The sequence below is a fragment of the Manis pentadactyla genome, chromosome 8 (genome assembly GCF_030020395.1).
Source record: "Manis pentadactyla isolate mManPen7 chromosome 8, mManPen7.hap1, whole genome shotgun sequence".
In the NCBI taxonomy this organism is placed as follows: domain Eukaryota; kingdom Metazoa; phylum Chordata; class Mammalia; order Pholidota; family Manidae; genus Manis; species Manis pentadactyla.
The window spans coordinates 124,984,094-124,999,148 of NC_080026.1; the positions used below are offsets into that span (position 1 = coordinate 124,984,094).

The following is a 15,055-nucleotide window of genomic DNA, read 5'->3' on the forward strand; positions in this document are numbered from 1 at the left end:
CCGGCTGGTTGTCTCAGCACGCAGCGTGGGGTTTGACGTGGCCTGAGCAGCTCAATAATTAGCTATAAAATGTGTATTGAGGGGAGAAAGGGGTATTGAACGTAGTTGCTAACTGGGTCCTGACAAAAAAACAGTTCTGACAAGTCAATGCAAGAATTCGTTAAGTAAAACTTGTCCCTGTTCTGTTAAGCTTCTTTGATACTGATGACAAAAAAAAAAAAAAAAAAAATCACTTAAAAATTACAGTATGTAACTCTATTCCTCTTTCTTTTCCAACAGGAAATGTAATTTCCCTCAAGTGAAGATATTGCATTAAAACAACTTTTGCAAGGTGAAGTGTGATGGTAAAGAAATGATTTGACTTTAAAACAATAAATCGACCAAACATTCCTAGGAAGAGATATTTCAAGGGGAAAAAAAAAATCCAAGGAACATTAAGCTTTTTTCCGTACTTGTATTGTCCTTAATAACATTCATATTGTTTATTTCTGAAATGTAAAGTACATGACTATGTCTTTGGGAGTCAAGATTTTCAGTATCAAAAGAAATGGCACACACTCAATGATATTAAGTAAAAATTCTGCAATCCTAAATTTGAATTAGTAGTAATATGAATTGATGGTGCAATTTTTTTCATTAAAAAAAAGGTCTGCTGAAAGGTTTAGTAAAATGATAAACCCAGTGCACTCCACTATTTTCCAGACTATCATCTCTAAATATAATTACCCAGTATAAGTCACCTGGGCTCCTTTTGGAGAACAAGGGCTTCTAAGTGTGGGGCAGGAAATGTACAAGAAAGCCTAGGACATATTGGTACCAGAAAGCAAAAAAACAAATCCAGATATAATAGGAGTTGTGTTGAAAAGACTTAAGGAGCACCTGCTGATCAAAGATAGGACAATTTTAGCATTCAAAAATAGTAACAACAGCAATTGATTGAGGTGCAACTACTATGCTAAAAGTAAATGAGTACATTGATTTTTTAAACCATCATTGGTCACCTTTGGAGGATGCCAAGGAATCATGTTCTGAAACTAACAACAGCAAAGAATCAAGGATCCTTCCTTTCCAGCTAACAAACCATTCAAGTAGTTGATGTAGTAAAATTCTTCTTTGTTGAAGTTCAGGTAATAAATGAAGAAGAAAAGATACTAGACTGTTACTATTTTAAAAACCCTAATGAAATGATGAAGCTTGGGTAATGATCATCAGTGAGTCTAGAATAATTCACTGAAAAGCTGTTGGGAAATTTTAGAGTGAATGGCTGAGGCTGACAACACTTTAACTTGCTACACTAGTTTTAGTCTCAAGGAGAGGCAACTAGAAGGAAGTCTCTTCTGATGTAATGTAACAGAGGAACAAACCACACCCTGTGAAGTATTGTTGGATGGTACCCAATCAACCAAATCAAATGTGAGAAAAACTGCAGCAATTGCAACATGTAAGTTTCAAGAACAGGAAATGATTAAAATAAATCTTTTAAAAACAAATCACTCAATGCACATATGGGTTGTTGTTTGGAACCTGATTTGAACACACCAGCTATTAAAAATCATTTGAGACTGGGAGTTCTAAATACTAATTTTATATTAAGAAACTATTTTTATTTTTAAAGACAGGATAAATTTTGACGGTGTTTTTTAAGTTATAATCTTACAGATACCTACTTAAATATCTGGATGAAAAGACACAATGTCCCAGAAAATAAAGTGCTCCAAAAAACAGATAGATAGATATAACCCATGGGAGTGTGTCAAAAGAGCATAAGAGCTGCAAGAGTTCTCTGTGGCCAAAATTGGAACAATTTGAGCAAGGAAGTGTAAGATACATTTTTAACCGAAATAAGCAGGCGACGAGAGGCAACAAAGGGCCAGGCAGTTTATTTGAGCGCAATCCCGGGCAAGGTTCACCAGTCTGCACCAGGACAGGCTGGAGAGGTTGCGCTCAGCAGGGCAGGCAGCAAGTTTTTAAAGAAGGTAGGGGGAGGCAGAGCTTAGATTTACAGGCCCGAGGATTGGCTAGCCTAAGGCACATTTTTCAGGATGGGAGGGGGCAGCAGCCGGGGACTTTGGCACGTCATCAGTGTCCTACGTGCTCACCCCTCCCTCCGGTGCTTCCCACCTTACAATTTTCACAAACCCAAAGTATAAAATAAATACCCACGTGTCCACAGTGATATACAGAGTGTATGTGATTGAACATATTCATAAATGGAGAAGAGACAAATCTGCCATGCAAAAAAATTCCAAATAATTTCTCTAATAAATCTGCCCTTAAGGAGGGGTAGCATAATTCCCCTTCCTTAGATGTAGATAGACTGCGCATAATGACTTCTTTCCAAAGCATAAGCTATTAAACAAATGGCAAAAAAGAGTAACTTTGTAGTAGAGAAAGTTGACAAATGCTAGCCAGGTAATCGTGGAAAACAAACTGTCATAAATTATGTTCATAGGGTATATTTGATATGATGCAATACAATTGGCACTTTATCTCTGTTGTCTTCCTTCTAGTAACTCATTGCTGCAGTCTTAGGAGAAAAACGTTAGAAATTCCAACAGTGGCGCATCCTACAAAATGCCTGACAAGTATTCTTGGAAGTTACCAAGATCACCAAAACAACGAAAGTCTGTAAAACTACTGTAACTTAAGGTGGCATAACAAGTTCAAGTATTCTGAATGGAATCCTGGCCCAGAAAAAGGACCACAGATAGAAAACTAAAGTGATCTAAATTAACTCTGAATTTTAGTAACGATATATCAATATTGCTTCCCTAATTGTAATTAATGAGTCCTAATGTAACATCGATAATAGGGAAAACTGGGTGTATTTTATGGTACTTCTCTGTACTGTCTTTTCCATTTATTATGTAAATCTGAAATTGTTCTAAAATTTTAAGAGAAAAAAGTGCAAATTGAAATTTGCTTAGAACAATGGGGGAGAGTGTGGGGTACAGATGAGAACAAGGTGGACTGAATTGATAATACTGGGACTGGGTGATGAGTACATTGGGGGGTACCATTTTTCTAGAGAGGTTCTTAGTTTAACAAAACTAAGAAAAGAGAGACTTTTTCTTTGAACACCAACATATAATCACGTGCTCAGTCAAGAAAAACAAGTGAGCATGTATACTTAGAATCCAAAACCAGACCGAGGCAGTGGCATCATTAGAAAAACCTTTCATGAATCTGATGTGTCTTTCATGGAGACATGGTCTGCGTCTTTGCACATAAAATTTGTCCTGGAAGATTTCAGGCACACCTTTCTAGGAGGCGTAGAATAGTAGGTACTTTTAAGCTTCCGCAAGGGAACTTCCGGAGCCCCAGCAAGCTGTTACCACCCCTGGAGCACAAACACCGCGCCGCCTGCACCAGAAGGCGATTTCCGCCAGCCCCGGAAGGCGATTTCCGCCCGCCTTCCTCAGCACAAAGGAGGGAAGGTGCACGTGGGCGTCGAGGGGCCCACGTGGTGCGGACTGCGCAGGCGCCGCCTGACGTGAGCGGCAAGGCTAGGTTTTGGAGGTGAGGTGAACGCAGGTGGTCCCACTAGGCCGCGGAGTTCCCGGGGTACCGGCAGGACGCCATCACGGCCAAGTTTCAGAGACCGGTTGGGGTCAGTGGCCCTTTCGCCTCTTTCCAGGTAAGGGTTGTGAGGCTCTGGAGGAGCAGCATGGACTGCGTGAGGGTTACAGGGCTTCGGTCGTTGGGCACCGGATGTTGGGTGCTGGACGTTGAGGTCGGGCGTTGAGGTCGGACGTTGAGCTGGGCCATGGGAAGTGAAGTGGAAATGAGAGGGTGGAAGGGTGCAGGACACCTTGGCAGGGAAGGGCTGGTCTAGGGATGGAGGTGTAGGTATAGGGTTTCCTGTGCTGGAGGTCACGAAGGGCGTGGAAACTGAGCCTGTGGGTAAAGAGGGTTCCTGCAGTATTTTTGGAATATAGTTAGAAGTTGCAGGCGTGACTGTACAATGTGAACGTTCTTTTGCATCCCGTTCAAGGACCTCTTTACCCTTGTCTTTAAAAGAAATGGGATGGTGGTTTCAATGCCTTTGTTTAACTCAAGGCTGCAATGCAAACAACACTGATACTTAGACTTTTTCCGTACCGCCTGCTTCCTATTTTTGGAAAGGGAATATGTGCGCTGGCATTCGCTTAGATAGGGGTAAGCCAGCCCTGGTTCATTTAGCAAGTGGTTAAAGTGTCTGCTATGTGCCAATCCCTTTTCTTGGCACGCGCGCCCTTGCTGTAAATATGCCTGCCCTGTTGACCTGTGGAGTTAGGAAAGCTCCTTCTACTTCCTTACTGAGCCAACAAGGTGCTGAATGAGAAATTGCACGGTTTAGGAATCTGACCTGGATTTTCAGACAGCTGTGTAAGGGTGCTGGACCTGGGAGTTTGGCAAGTTACTACATCTTAAGTCTCCCTCATCTCTAGGAAAAAGGATATAGGAATACTTTAATCATTATTTCCATCTTTGTGCAAACTAGTTCCACATGACTGGGAGAGATTCTTCGCCTGTAGCAGTATAAAAGTAAATAAAATCATAGCTGTCTTCTAAGTACTTAGTAAGCTACTGTACTAGGTAGTTTACACACAGTCTCGAATTTAATCTTCATATTGGAGAGTTGAGAAAGTTGCTAATGCTGGCCACGTTTTATAGGATTGAATCCTAGAAAGATGAAGTGATTTGCCTGAGATAGCTTACCTAAATGGGGAAGATGAGACTGCTCAGATTACCTGTGGCTGACTTTAAGGCTCCTGTTTGCCGAACCAGTGAACTTCATAGTTTTAAAACTGTTTTGAGTAGCCATTGTCTCTGAATGCATGGGATTCTTAGGAAGGTAAAAGGTAAAAGCAAATATTAGAAAATTACAGACAAGCATCTGCTGACAGCACTTTGGTATTAAAGAATTACCTCCTTGTGGGTTTACTCTAGCCTCTAGGCTATAGTCTCTAGGAAAGGAAGATGAGGACCGTGAGCTACTGTTAGTAGTGTGTCCTAGGATGCTCCTGGCTGCAGGGGTGGGGGGAGGGACAGCAGGATACTAAGGGAGTAAAATAAAGGGTTTGCCCCTTAGGGAGCTTCACATCTTAATTGGGGTCAAAGCAATGAAGCTCAGAACAAAAGGACAATACAAAACCCTGATGTTATTTTTGCGTGGGGGAACTATACAAGTCTTTTCCATTCCATTGTTCTTTTATTGTATCAGTGATTCCTTTAACGGAAATTTGGGGAACCTTCCAGTTAACCTCTTGTGTTAAGAAACCACTTAACTAATTAATGTAGATTTGATGATGATTATAGATAACATTTTTATCACCAAAAGCATGTAAAAAGTAGTGGATTGTATGTGGAGGAAACTGCTTGTTTTAAAACTGGATGAGGTCAGCCTATGAGGCATTAAGACTGTTGAAGGGCAGTGCCCATCACTCCTCTGTACCTGTATACCAGAAGTCTGCAGCCCAGGGTTGGTAAGCACAGCATCAAGCTTCCACTCCAGATTTAAAATTGTGCAGTGATTGACAGAGGAAGGAGCCAAGTAGCGATAAGTGCATATCCTTACGTGTGTTTTAATGTTGCAGTTTAGCCTTAAAAGCCTGTCTGTATCCAGATTGTGGTAGTTAAAGAAATCCAAAACTGTGGATCAAAAGAGAAAGGCAATTTTATAGGATGATAACTACAAATTTTTTACTAAGAAGTTAAATTCAAAAGATTTCAGGTGATTGTAAGTTTTGTGTGTACTCACAGTATACCTGGACTATTGCTGCAAAAGTTAGTGCAGAGGTGGAAGGTAGTGTTCAAAGTCAGGGATAGAGTGATCCTCCTGTTGATGGACTGTAGGTCCACATCTGGAATCTTGTGCTCAGTTAAGAGAATCATAGCAATACAAGAATTTCTGATGACCTAGAGAAAGTCCAGAATTGTGTGGAGTCTGAAAGGTGTTATGTCAGCTGGTGAAGGACCTGAAGGAATCTCATGTTGGAAAGATTTTGGTCACAGGGCAGCAACAGGAGTCAGTCATTTGGGAGGAGAACCATTTTATAAAGAATGCAGTACAATTGGCTGTCCCCAGTTAAAAAGAGTCAGAAGCTTCCAGTTAGAACAGGTCTTTGCTCTGGGCATTGTAATGAAAATTCCTGAGTAGGGTGAGGCAAGTGAGTGAGGTGTCCTTCTAAACCTAAATACTCCACCCTAGGTGGAACTTCCTTAAAGCTTAAATCCTTTTTATTTGCTGCTTAAATTTGTATATTATGTCTAATAAGGTTGATTCTGTTGTTCCTAAAGTCAAATATAATTTTTGGACTCGGGAAGAGGTGATGGTAAGACACAAAGCTTTGCTGTTAAATTTCAGTAAACCTCATAGCATGATGTAATTCTCCATTTAAGACTGCCAGGTGTAATTTCAGACAGTGAGTTTCATTTTCCCTATCCAGGTTGTCATGAAAACAGTGCAGTACATTATACATAGTTTTATCATGTGAGTATCTTTTGGATGCCTCACCATGTGCAAATAATGGTAGATGCTCTGAAATCAGATTTTGGTTAATTTTTAAAATAAGACATGGTTCCTGCATTCAAGCAACTTAGAATAATCTAGAAGGCAGACATAATTGTCTGTAGGTAATTAATACAGGGTAGTAAGGAACTGACTGGATTGACGGTCATCCTTACTACACAGGGACAAAGGAAAGGCTATTCAGAAGTTACATGCTGCATATCCACTGGTATCTTCAGAGGATGACAATATCCTAGTTTTGTGATTTAAGTATTACTGTGATCCTTTAGAACAAAGTTTACTATGCAATGATATTTTAATACTTAAAAGCCTTTTTTCTAAAAAGTAGTTCATCAAATATAATTTGGAAAATGAAAAAGAGGAAAAGATTCCCTTATCAACCAGCCTATCCCAGAACACACATTGTTACTTAAAATTTAATGTATTTCAGCTTTTTTATATGGAGGTTTTCTTTTTTTACAGTTATATTGATTATAGTGTTTTTCTGATTTTTCATTTGCTGTTCTAGCAGACATCTTAACGTTTTTGCGTACTACAATTTTAAATGGTATAATGTTCTGTCTAGAGTAGAGGCATCACAACAATTTTTTCCTTTTTTGGGTATTTTAAATGTTTAGGATTTTTTGATGTTTAGGATTATTTTAATGGGATGATTTCTAGAAGTAGTTACCATGTAAGTGGCTAGGAACATTTTCTAAAGGATATCTATCTCCAAATTATATCCCTGAAAGAGCATATTAAATTCCCTGCAGTATGAGTGTCCTTTTTAATTGCACCCATGCTATGCAGAAAATAATACATTGTTACTTAATTTTGACTTTTTTTAGTTATAATTGAGATTGAACATTTTCCTTCAACATTCATCAACTGATCGTCATCCTTTATGTACCATGTTCAGTGCTTTTTGGTGTCTGTATAGATTGGGCTACAAATAACAGAAAGTCCATGGATTTGTTTGTCTGATGTCAGCAGCCTGTGCACAGACAGAGGAAGGTTGGTGTGACAACCCTAGGATACCACCAGAGACACGAGGCTCTTTCCGTTTTTGTCACCATCTATAGGGTGTGCTTTCTTCTCTTTGCTTATTGCTTCTTGATTGCAACATGAGTAATAATATCTTTAGGCTTCAGGTCCACGTTGCAGGAAGAAGGGGAAGAAGGACCCTGCTAGTCAGATGGGTATCAGGAAGGGACACAGTTTTCTGAGAAGCTCCACTCAGAAGAACTCTGATTTATAGCCAATAGTGTCTCTAACTCAAGCAGGCAAATCAGAGGTAGAAGGCAGTGTTTGGTCAGACAACTGCAGTGTCTTTTTCAATATCTGGGTGTTTATACTATTTATCCCAGTTTTTGAAAGGTTTTGAAGCTGTCATCTCTCTGTGAATACTGACTTCCTGGCCTCTTTATTCTTTGTAAGTTTTTAATTGTTCCTATAGCTATGTTTGTTGTCACTTCTTTGTGATGTTTAACTCCTTTTTCCTTTTGAACTAAAAGGAAAAAGCAAAAACGAAATTCTTCCCTTCTGGTGTGGTGTGCCTCTTGCAGGCTAATTATCTGAGCAGTAAAATCTGAGGTGGGGATCTGTGTGCTGTGGTGAGTGAATGTGGCCTGTTATGATACCAGGTTTTTTTTAGTTGAAGTGAACATAGGTCAGTAATATGCTCGAAGTTGGAAAAATGAATGTTCTTGCATGTAATGCTTTGGTACCTTTTAGATTAAGTTTATTGTGTTATTACAATATTTATTACTGCTTTTTTCTGTCTGCTGACTAGTGTCTAAGGCAGATGTGTCCTTGTCATGGCCTGAATTTCTCCTCTAGCTTTTACTTTACCTCTCTTAAACCAACATTATTGTGATTCAAAGGTTCTGGCTGTTCTCTCTCCTTGGAGTTTTTTTTATCAGTGTAAAATATCTTTCTTTGTCCTGATATTTTCTACCTTGAATTTTGTTTTATGTGCTAATTGTATTAGCATTCCATCTTTATATTGGTTACATAGCATGTTTTATTCTTTTTATTTTCAGCCTTATCCTATAATTTTGTTTTATGTGTTCTTTTCGTGTATACATCTTATCTAGCTGGATGTTTTTGTCCCTGGAACTTTTTTTTTTTTTTTTTTGCCTCTTTTTCTTTTTTAATTGAGACTAAATCATTGATACTTACATTACTTGGGCTTGGTTCTGTCATCTAATTGAATTTTCTATTTACCATGCTTATTGTTTTTGTTGTTGGATTGAGATTTTATGTCTTCTTGATTTGAAAGTTAAACATGTTTCTATTATTCTGATAGTTGCCCTAATATTTTAATGCACGTTCTTTATATTTCTTACAGAGTCTAGAGTTACTCATGATTAAAGTCTCCACCCAGTTCCCCCTGGAAGTTAGTTTCCTGTTGAAATTTCACTGTTTTCTTACTGCATCCAGCCTTGTAGTTCTCAGTCTGATCCTTTCATTGAGGTGTACCTTCCCTGGAGGCTGAGGAGCTCCCACCGGAGCTGCCCATCTGCAGGACTTCTGTTAGGCATTATCCCAGGACCTGATCCCCTAAGAGGTCCCTGCCTTTGAGTGTGCCCCTGTATTTCTTTATTACTACTTCATCATCATCTCCATATTGTTGGATTAAGGTAAGTCTAATTTAAAGCAAGAAATGAAATGGAAGCTTTAGGAGGATTTTTCTGCTACTTCCCTTGTATTAAAAACATACCAGTTTCAGCTGGCTGTGGCTGTGTGTGTGTGTGCATGCGTGTGCGTGTGCGTGCGCGCGCAAGCAGTTTAGGGACAGTAGGCAGAACTTTTGCCTACAGTCTACAGACAAAGCTGTAAGTCACTACTTCAAAATGAAGAGTTGTTTGTCTTCTTTTTTATAACGTCCCCTGGGCGGGACAAGATATTCTATAAGAATAATAGGAAAACAACAAGCCAACCTAATGTCTGGATGAAGGTTTCCAAGAGGCACTTTTCAGCAATATGTGTACTTTATTTCCAGAGAAAGGTGCACACAGGTAGGTCCTTGAATATAGTAAATACAAGTTAAAATTTATGGAAACTCAGCTGGAGATTATCAAAGCAGAGGACTTGGGAAAAGAGACTTAAATGGGGGTCAGCAGAGGCAAATTTTGAAGGGTGACTTAGGAAAAAAAAGTTCAACAGGCAGATGGCCGAGCGAAGGTGTTCTGGGTACGGGGTTCAGTGTATTCAAAGACATGCAGAGCATCAAGTAGGAGAGGGTAGAGGGATTCTGAGAGATTTGAGTGGTAGGTGATGATGCAGTTTAAATACTATTGTCTGTTGTATTCACCGTTAGGTTTTATGCTCTAGGTTGGAAATACTTCTTTTAAAACTTTTCCTGTTGTCTGAAAAGCTTTTTAATGCTGTCAAACTCAGATTATTCTTTTGATGTCCCTTGAGTTAGTCTTTCCCCTGTTGTTGAATGCTGCTAAACTTGGAGTTTGTACTTTGATAGAGGGTCCTTGTTTTTTTGTAACTGTAGGCTGGGCTTTGATACCACGGTTACCTCTGCTTTGGAATCATTCATGAGAGTTGTTATATAAATAGAAATCACCTGGCCTGCAGTGCTTCTACTTTTGTCATTAAAAGTTGACTTTTAAATACATTTCTTTCCTCAGACTTCTGTGAATGTTAAATTGCCACTTAATAGGATGTCAAGAAATAATTTGGAGGCATCTACCTGTAAAATGACGGAGCCATTTAATTTTGAGAAAAACAAAAGCAAGCTTCCACCACGTGATTCTTTAAGAAGTCCTGGAGGACATCCTAACCACCCTAATTTCAGGTTGAAAAGCCCAGAGAATGGAAATAAAAAGAACAGTTTTTTGCTTTGTGAGCAGACCAAACAGTATCCGGCTAATCAGGAAGACAATTCAGTTTCTTCAAACCCTAACGGAATCAGTGGAGAAGGGGTTGGAGCCAAAAGAGACAGGAAGACATTGCCTACAGGTGAGTGAGAGACTCACCTTCTTGAACCTAATGGTTTCTTTGACTTATCACAAGTATGTATAACCACACACCGGTGGGCTCTTAACAACCAAATCTCTACCTTACAGTATTTCTATTTAAATATTAATTTAGAAGGAAAACCAGATGTCAGGTAGTGACCTTTAGCTGGGTTAATGACAAAGAATTCCAGCGGATAGAATATGTACATCTGAGCCTCTCCCCCACCCCACCCCCCACACTCACATTCAGAGAACTATAGTAGGAATGTAGAAAAAGAACACCCTGGGTTTTCATGGATGTTCTAAAAACTGGCCATGTTATAAAAATATGCAAATTTTATACAGGTGCTAGCTCATAAGCTACATCTACGACATTAACTTGTTTGTTTCATTTGATTAAAAAAAAATAATTCCTTTAGTCCTAATTCTAAAAACTTGCTTTTAAAGTAGACTGGGCCCTGATAGAATTAAGCCTCTGAGAATATATGTGAGATGTGGTCTTTTAATATTATGTTGATGTAGTTCTCAAGAGCTTGTCCCTTGGGCCTCGGGGATTACCTAAGAGGTCAAAACTGTCTTCCTAATATTAAAGCATTATTTGCCTTTTTCGCTCTGCTGACTTTACACGATGGTGCAAAAGCAAAGGTGAGTAAACTTCTAAAGCCTTATTCAGTTCATCTTTGGCAGGGCAACAGCCTGGGCTGCTGGCCTCTTGAGATTTTTGTTGCTCTGCACTTGTAGTATGACAGGAAAATAAAGCCAGAAATGCCAGTTTTATTTAAGAATGTCCTTGATGAGGTGGTAAAAATTATTAATAAATAAGCTTGGGGGTACCGGTATTTTTAGTATTTTGTAACAAAATGGAAATTACCCCAACATGCACTGCACACTCAAGTACAAAAAGCCACGTGTGTGATTGAGTTAGCTGAATGGAAACTACCTTGGAACATCATCTTTGCTTGAAAAGAATTACAAACCATGGTTATTCTGACTTCAGTATATAGCAAGTCATTTTCTCAGAAATGAACAAGGTGAACATGTCATTTCAAGGAAGAGAGCTGACAGAATTTTGTTGCTGTGGATAAAATGAGAGTTCCTGTGGCCAGGATTCTCACCTGCCTGTGGTTGACCAGCTCACTGCACACCTGTGGGCACTACAGGACTGTTGACTCTATAAAAAGCTCCGCCCAGTACTCTGGCGCAACATGGTGGCAGGGCTGAAAGGCTGCAGGAGAGCAGAGCAGAGGCTGGATTGGTGGCAGCACTGAGGACAGAGGCCCAGAGGACGGCTGTGTGGGACGACTGCAGAGAGGCCTGGAGGATGGCTCTGTGGGACGGCTGTGCAAAGAGGCCCGGAGGATGGCTCTGTGGGACGGCTGTGCAGAGAGGCCCGGAGGGTGGCTCTGTGGGACGGCTGTGCAGAGACGCCCGGAGGGTGGCTCTGTGGGACGGCTGTGCAGAGAGGCCCGGAGGATGGCTCTGTGGGATGGCTGTGCAGAGAGGCCTGGAGGATGACTCTGTGGCACGTCTGTGCGGACAGAGGGGCCCGAGGCAGAGACTGGCTTGCTGCATACAGACTAGCTCTAAGTGAATGGGGTTTTAGTGACCGACCTGCCACCTGGAAATAAAGTTGGCCTGGAGGATGACTCTGTGGCACGTCTGTGCGGACAGAGGGGCCCGAGGCAGAGACTGGCTTGCTGCATACAGACTAGCTCTAAGTGAATGGGGTTTTAGTGACCGACCTGCCACCTGGAAATAAAGTTGGGTATAACCCTTTCACCCCAAAGGATATGTTTTGCTGTCAATTTTCTTTGGTCACACTGAACCCGTAGCGAACTTGCCTGGGGCCGAAACCCATTGGCAAGACAATTGGCGAAAGTCGGCAGGGTTCAGTGTTGACCAAGGAAAAAGACACGCTGCTCTTATGGGAGGGGTGCTTCAGTGGGCTCCTCCTGTGAAGAGGGAGACAGTGGATTGTCCCCCAATGGGTATGTGGTCTGAGGTGGCTATCCCCCTCAGAGGACTGGGGCCCACCCCAGGACTGGAGGCAAGTGGAGGTGACACCTGAGGCAGTAGGGGTGGCTCTTGATATAGTAAGCAGATCCTTTGAGAAGTAGGGTGCCCGGGAGGCAGTGGGGACTGTGGGTTGGCCACTTCTCACAGTATTAAAAAAGTCTACAGAGGAGACCCAAGAAATGGCGGCGCGAGAAGGTGAGCTGCAAACTTCAGTAGATTCCCTGAAGAGGGAAGTGGCCTTGATGTGGGAGGAGGTGGCACGAGAACGTGAACTGCAGACTTCTGTGGATGCCCTGAGGAGGGAAGTGGTATTGCTGCGGGAGGAGCGGCACCAGAATGCGAGCTGCAAACCTTTGTGGATTCCCTGAGGACAGAGATGGCCTTGATGCAGGAGGATGCGGCCGGAGAGCGCTGGCAGCAAGGTGCCATTGGAGATGAGACGGCAGCGCTGCCAGGTGTTCTGAAGGAGGAAGAGGCCATCAAGGAAAAGGACGCACTCCTGAAGGAAGTACAGGCGGAGGTGGCACGAGAATATCAGCTGCGAAGCATTGAGCTGAAGGTGAGAGACCTTCTGAAGACTGAGCTGGCATTGCTGTGAGGCACAGTAGCAGAGGAGGCACTTGGGGGAGTGGAGAGAAAGGTGCCATCAGCCCCAGAAATGGAGGAGCTGGGGAAGGATGCAGGGATGGTGCCGGAGGCACTGGCCCCTCCTGTACTGAAAGCACGCCCAGGGGTTATAAAGAAAATAGACCCAGCAGCTGAAAGTTCCCCAAGGATTGGAGCAGCCCCCTCCCCAGGTCTTGGAGCACTCTATGGTCCGCCCCTATACTCTGGCTGAGCCGGTGGCTGTGGGACTGAGGGGTGGATGGAATTGTTCTGTTGGGATCAGAGATGGGAAAGCTGTCTTCCCTGACAGTGCAGCCTGCCTTGAGGCAGCGATTACAAAATGCAAGGTGTCACGTACAGTAGCTGAAGCAATGAGAACCCGGAAAGAAATAAGACCTGTTACAGGAGGAATTTGAGGGGCCTCGTGAGGGATAAGAGGACCCAGATGTGGGTTGATTTGATAAGGGCAGGAATAGATGGAAGGAAATTAGATGGGAAGCCAAACAGGACCTTACTGGAGCTATGGCAACAGCTGAAACCAGAGCAGCAGTTCCAGCCATTAAGACCAAAGAGGCAGAGGTCAGAGACAGAGCCATGAGTCCGGCCCCTGTGTCTGCAAGACTTTTTGCTGGAGAGGCTGGAGAACAATGTTCAAGCTTCCTTGCATAGGGACCATTGCAGAGGACTAAGGGCACATAGATTGAGAGGAAAGAATCCTGGAGGGGTGGAGAGTGGATAAAATGAGAGTTCCTGTGGCCAGAATTCTCACCTGGCTGTGGTTGACTAGCTCACTGCACACCTGTGGGCACTACGTGGCTGTTTACTCTATAAAAAGAGCTCTGCCTGGTGCTCTGGGTGCAACACCATGGCAGCGCTGAAAGGCTGCAGGAGAGCAGAGCAGAGGCTGGAGAGGTGGCAGCACTGAGGACAGAGGCCCAGAGGACAGCTGTGCGGACAGAGGGGCCCAGAGGCAGAGACCGGCTTGCTGCATACAGACTAGGTCTGAGTGAATGGGATTTTAGTGACTGATCTGCCACCTGGAAATAAAGTTGGGTATAACCCTTTCACCCCAAAGAACGTTTCGCTGTCAATTTCCTTTGGTCACACTGAATCCATAGCGAACTTGCCTTTGGCTGAAACCCATTGGCAAGACAGTTGCTAATGATAAAATTCAAGCTTTCAAGCAGAAATGAGGATTTCAGGAAACTTACATCTGATGTCCTGAGCTTGTCAGCTTCCCAGTATTTAAAATACTTTTCTGGTGAGATGCAAGGTGATATTAACAAATGATTAATTTATTTTTTGGATGTTGTGTAGTGAAGAGTCTCAATGTTTGGGAGATCTGCATAACCCAGAATTTCTCAGTCTTTTTCAGATGCCCAATTCATGATGTTACAGCCATGCAGTGGCTAAAACCATTCAAAATGCAAGATAAATCAATGGATTCTAATGTAACAATATGAAAAGTTTAATGCGGTTTCAAATTTCACATTACAACAAGCCCTTAAAATACCAGTTTGGGTTTATTTAGTGTGATAATTAAAGGAAAACAGCCACAATAATCTGCAAAAGCCATCTGGTTTTTGCAACCACATATCTGTGTGAGGCCTCATTTTCTTCGTATACTGCAACCGAAGCAACACATCACAACAGATTGAATACAAAAGCAGATAGGCAAGTCCAATTATCATTGGTTAAGCCAAACATAAAACAGATGTGCAAAAATATAAAACCATGCCACTCTTTACAATTTTTTTGCTTTTGAAAATAGTTTTTTTAAACATGTGCATAGATAATGTAGTTCTATTTTAAAATACTTTTACATTCTTTTAATTTCTTATGCTAGTATTAGAATTTCTAATACTTAATTTTAATTACTAACAATAGTAAATATTGATAGATATAAGCCACATAAATAAAGCTCTTTGAGGGTCGTCAGTAATTAAGCATGTAAATGATTCCAGAG

The 15,055-nt window shown here is 41.7% G+C and overlaps 1 protein-coding gene across 2 annotated transcripts in view; it reads left to right on the forward strand.

The window, feature by feature from the left end:
- The first annotated feature begins 259 nt into the window (after positions 1-259).
- TDRD1 (tudor domain containing 1) overlaps positions 260-15,055 on the forward strand; it is a 59,693-nt gene continuing 44,897 nt past the window's right edge. For both annotated transcript variants that reach the window (XM_057506358.1, XM_057506359.1), the window contains exons 1-3: positions 260-331; positions 2,511-2,720; positions 10,138-10,468. In XM_057506358.1, the coding sequence (XP_057362341.1) occupies positions 10,171-10,468 (298 nt within the window). In that variant the 5' untranslated portion in view covers positions 260-331; positions 2,511-2,720; positions 10,138-10,170. The remainder of the gene's footprint in view (positions 332-2,510; positions 2,721-10,137; positions 10,469-15,055) is intronic.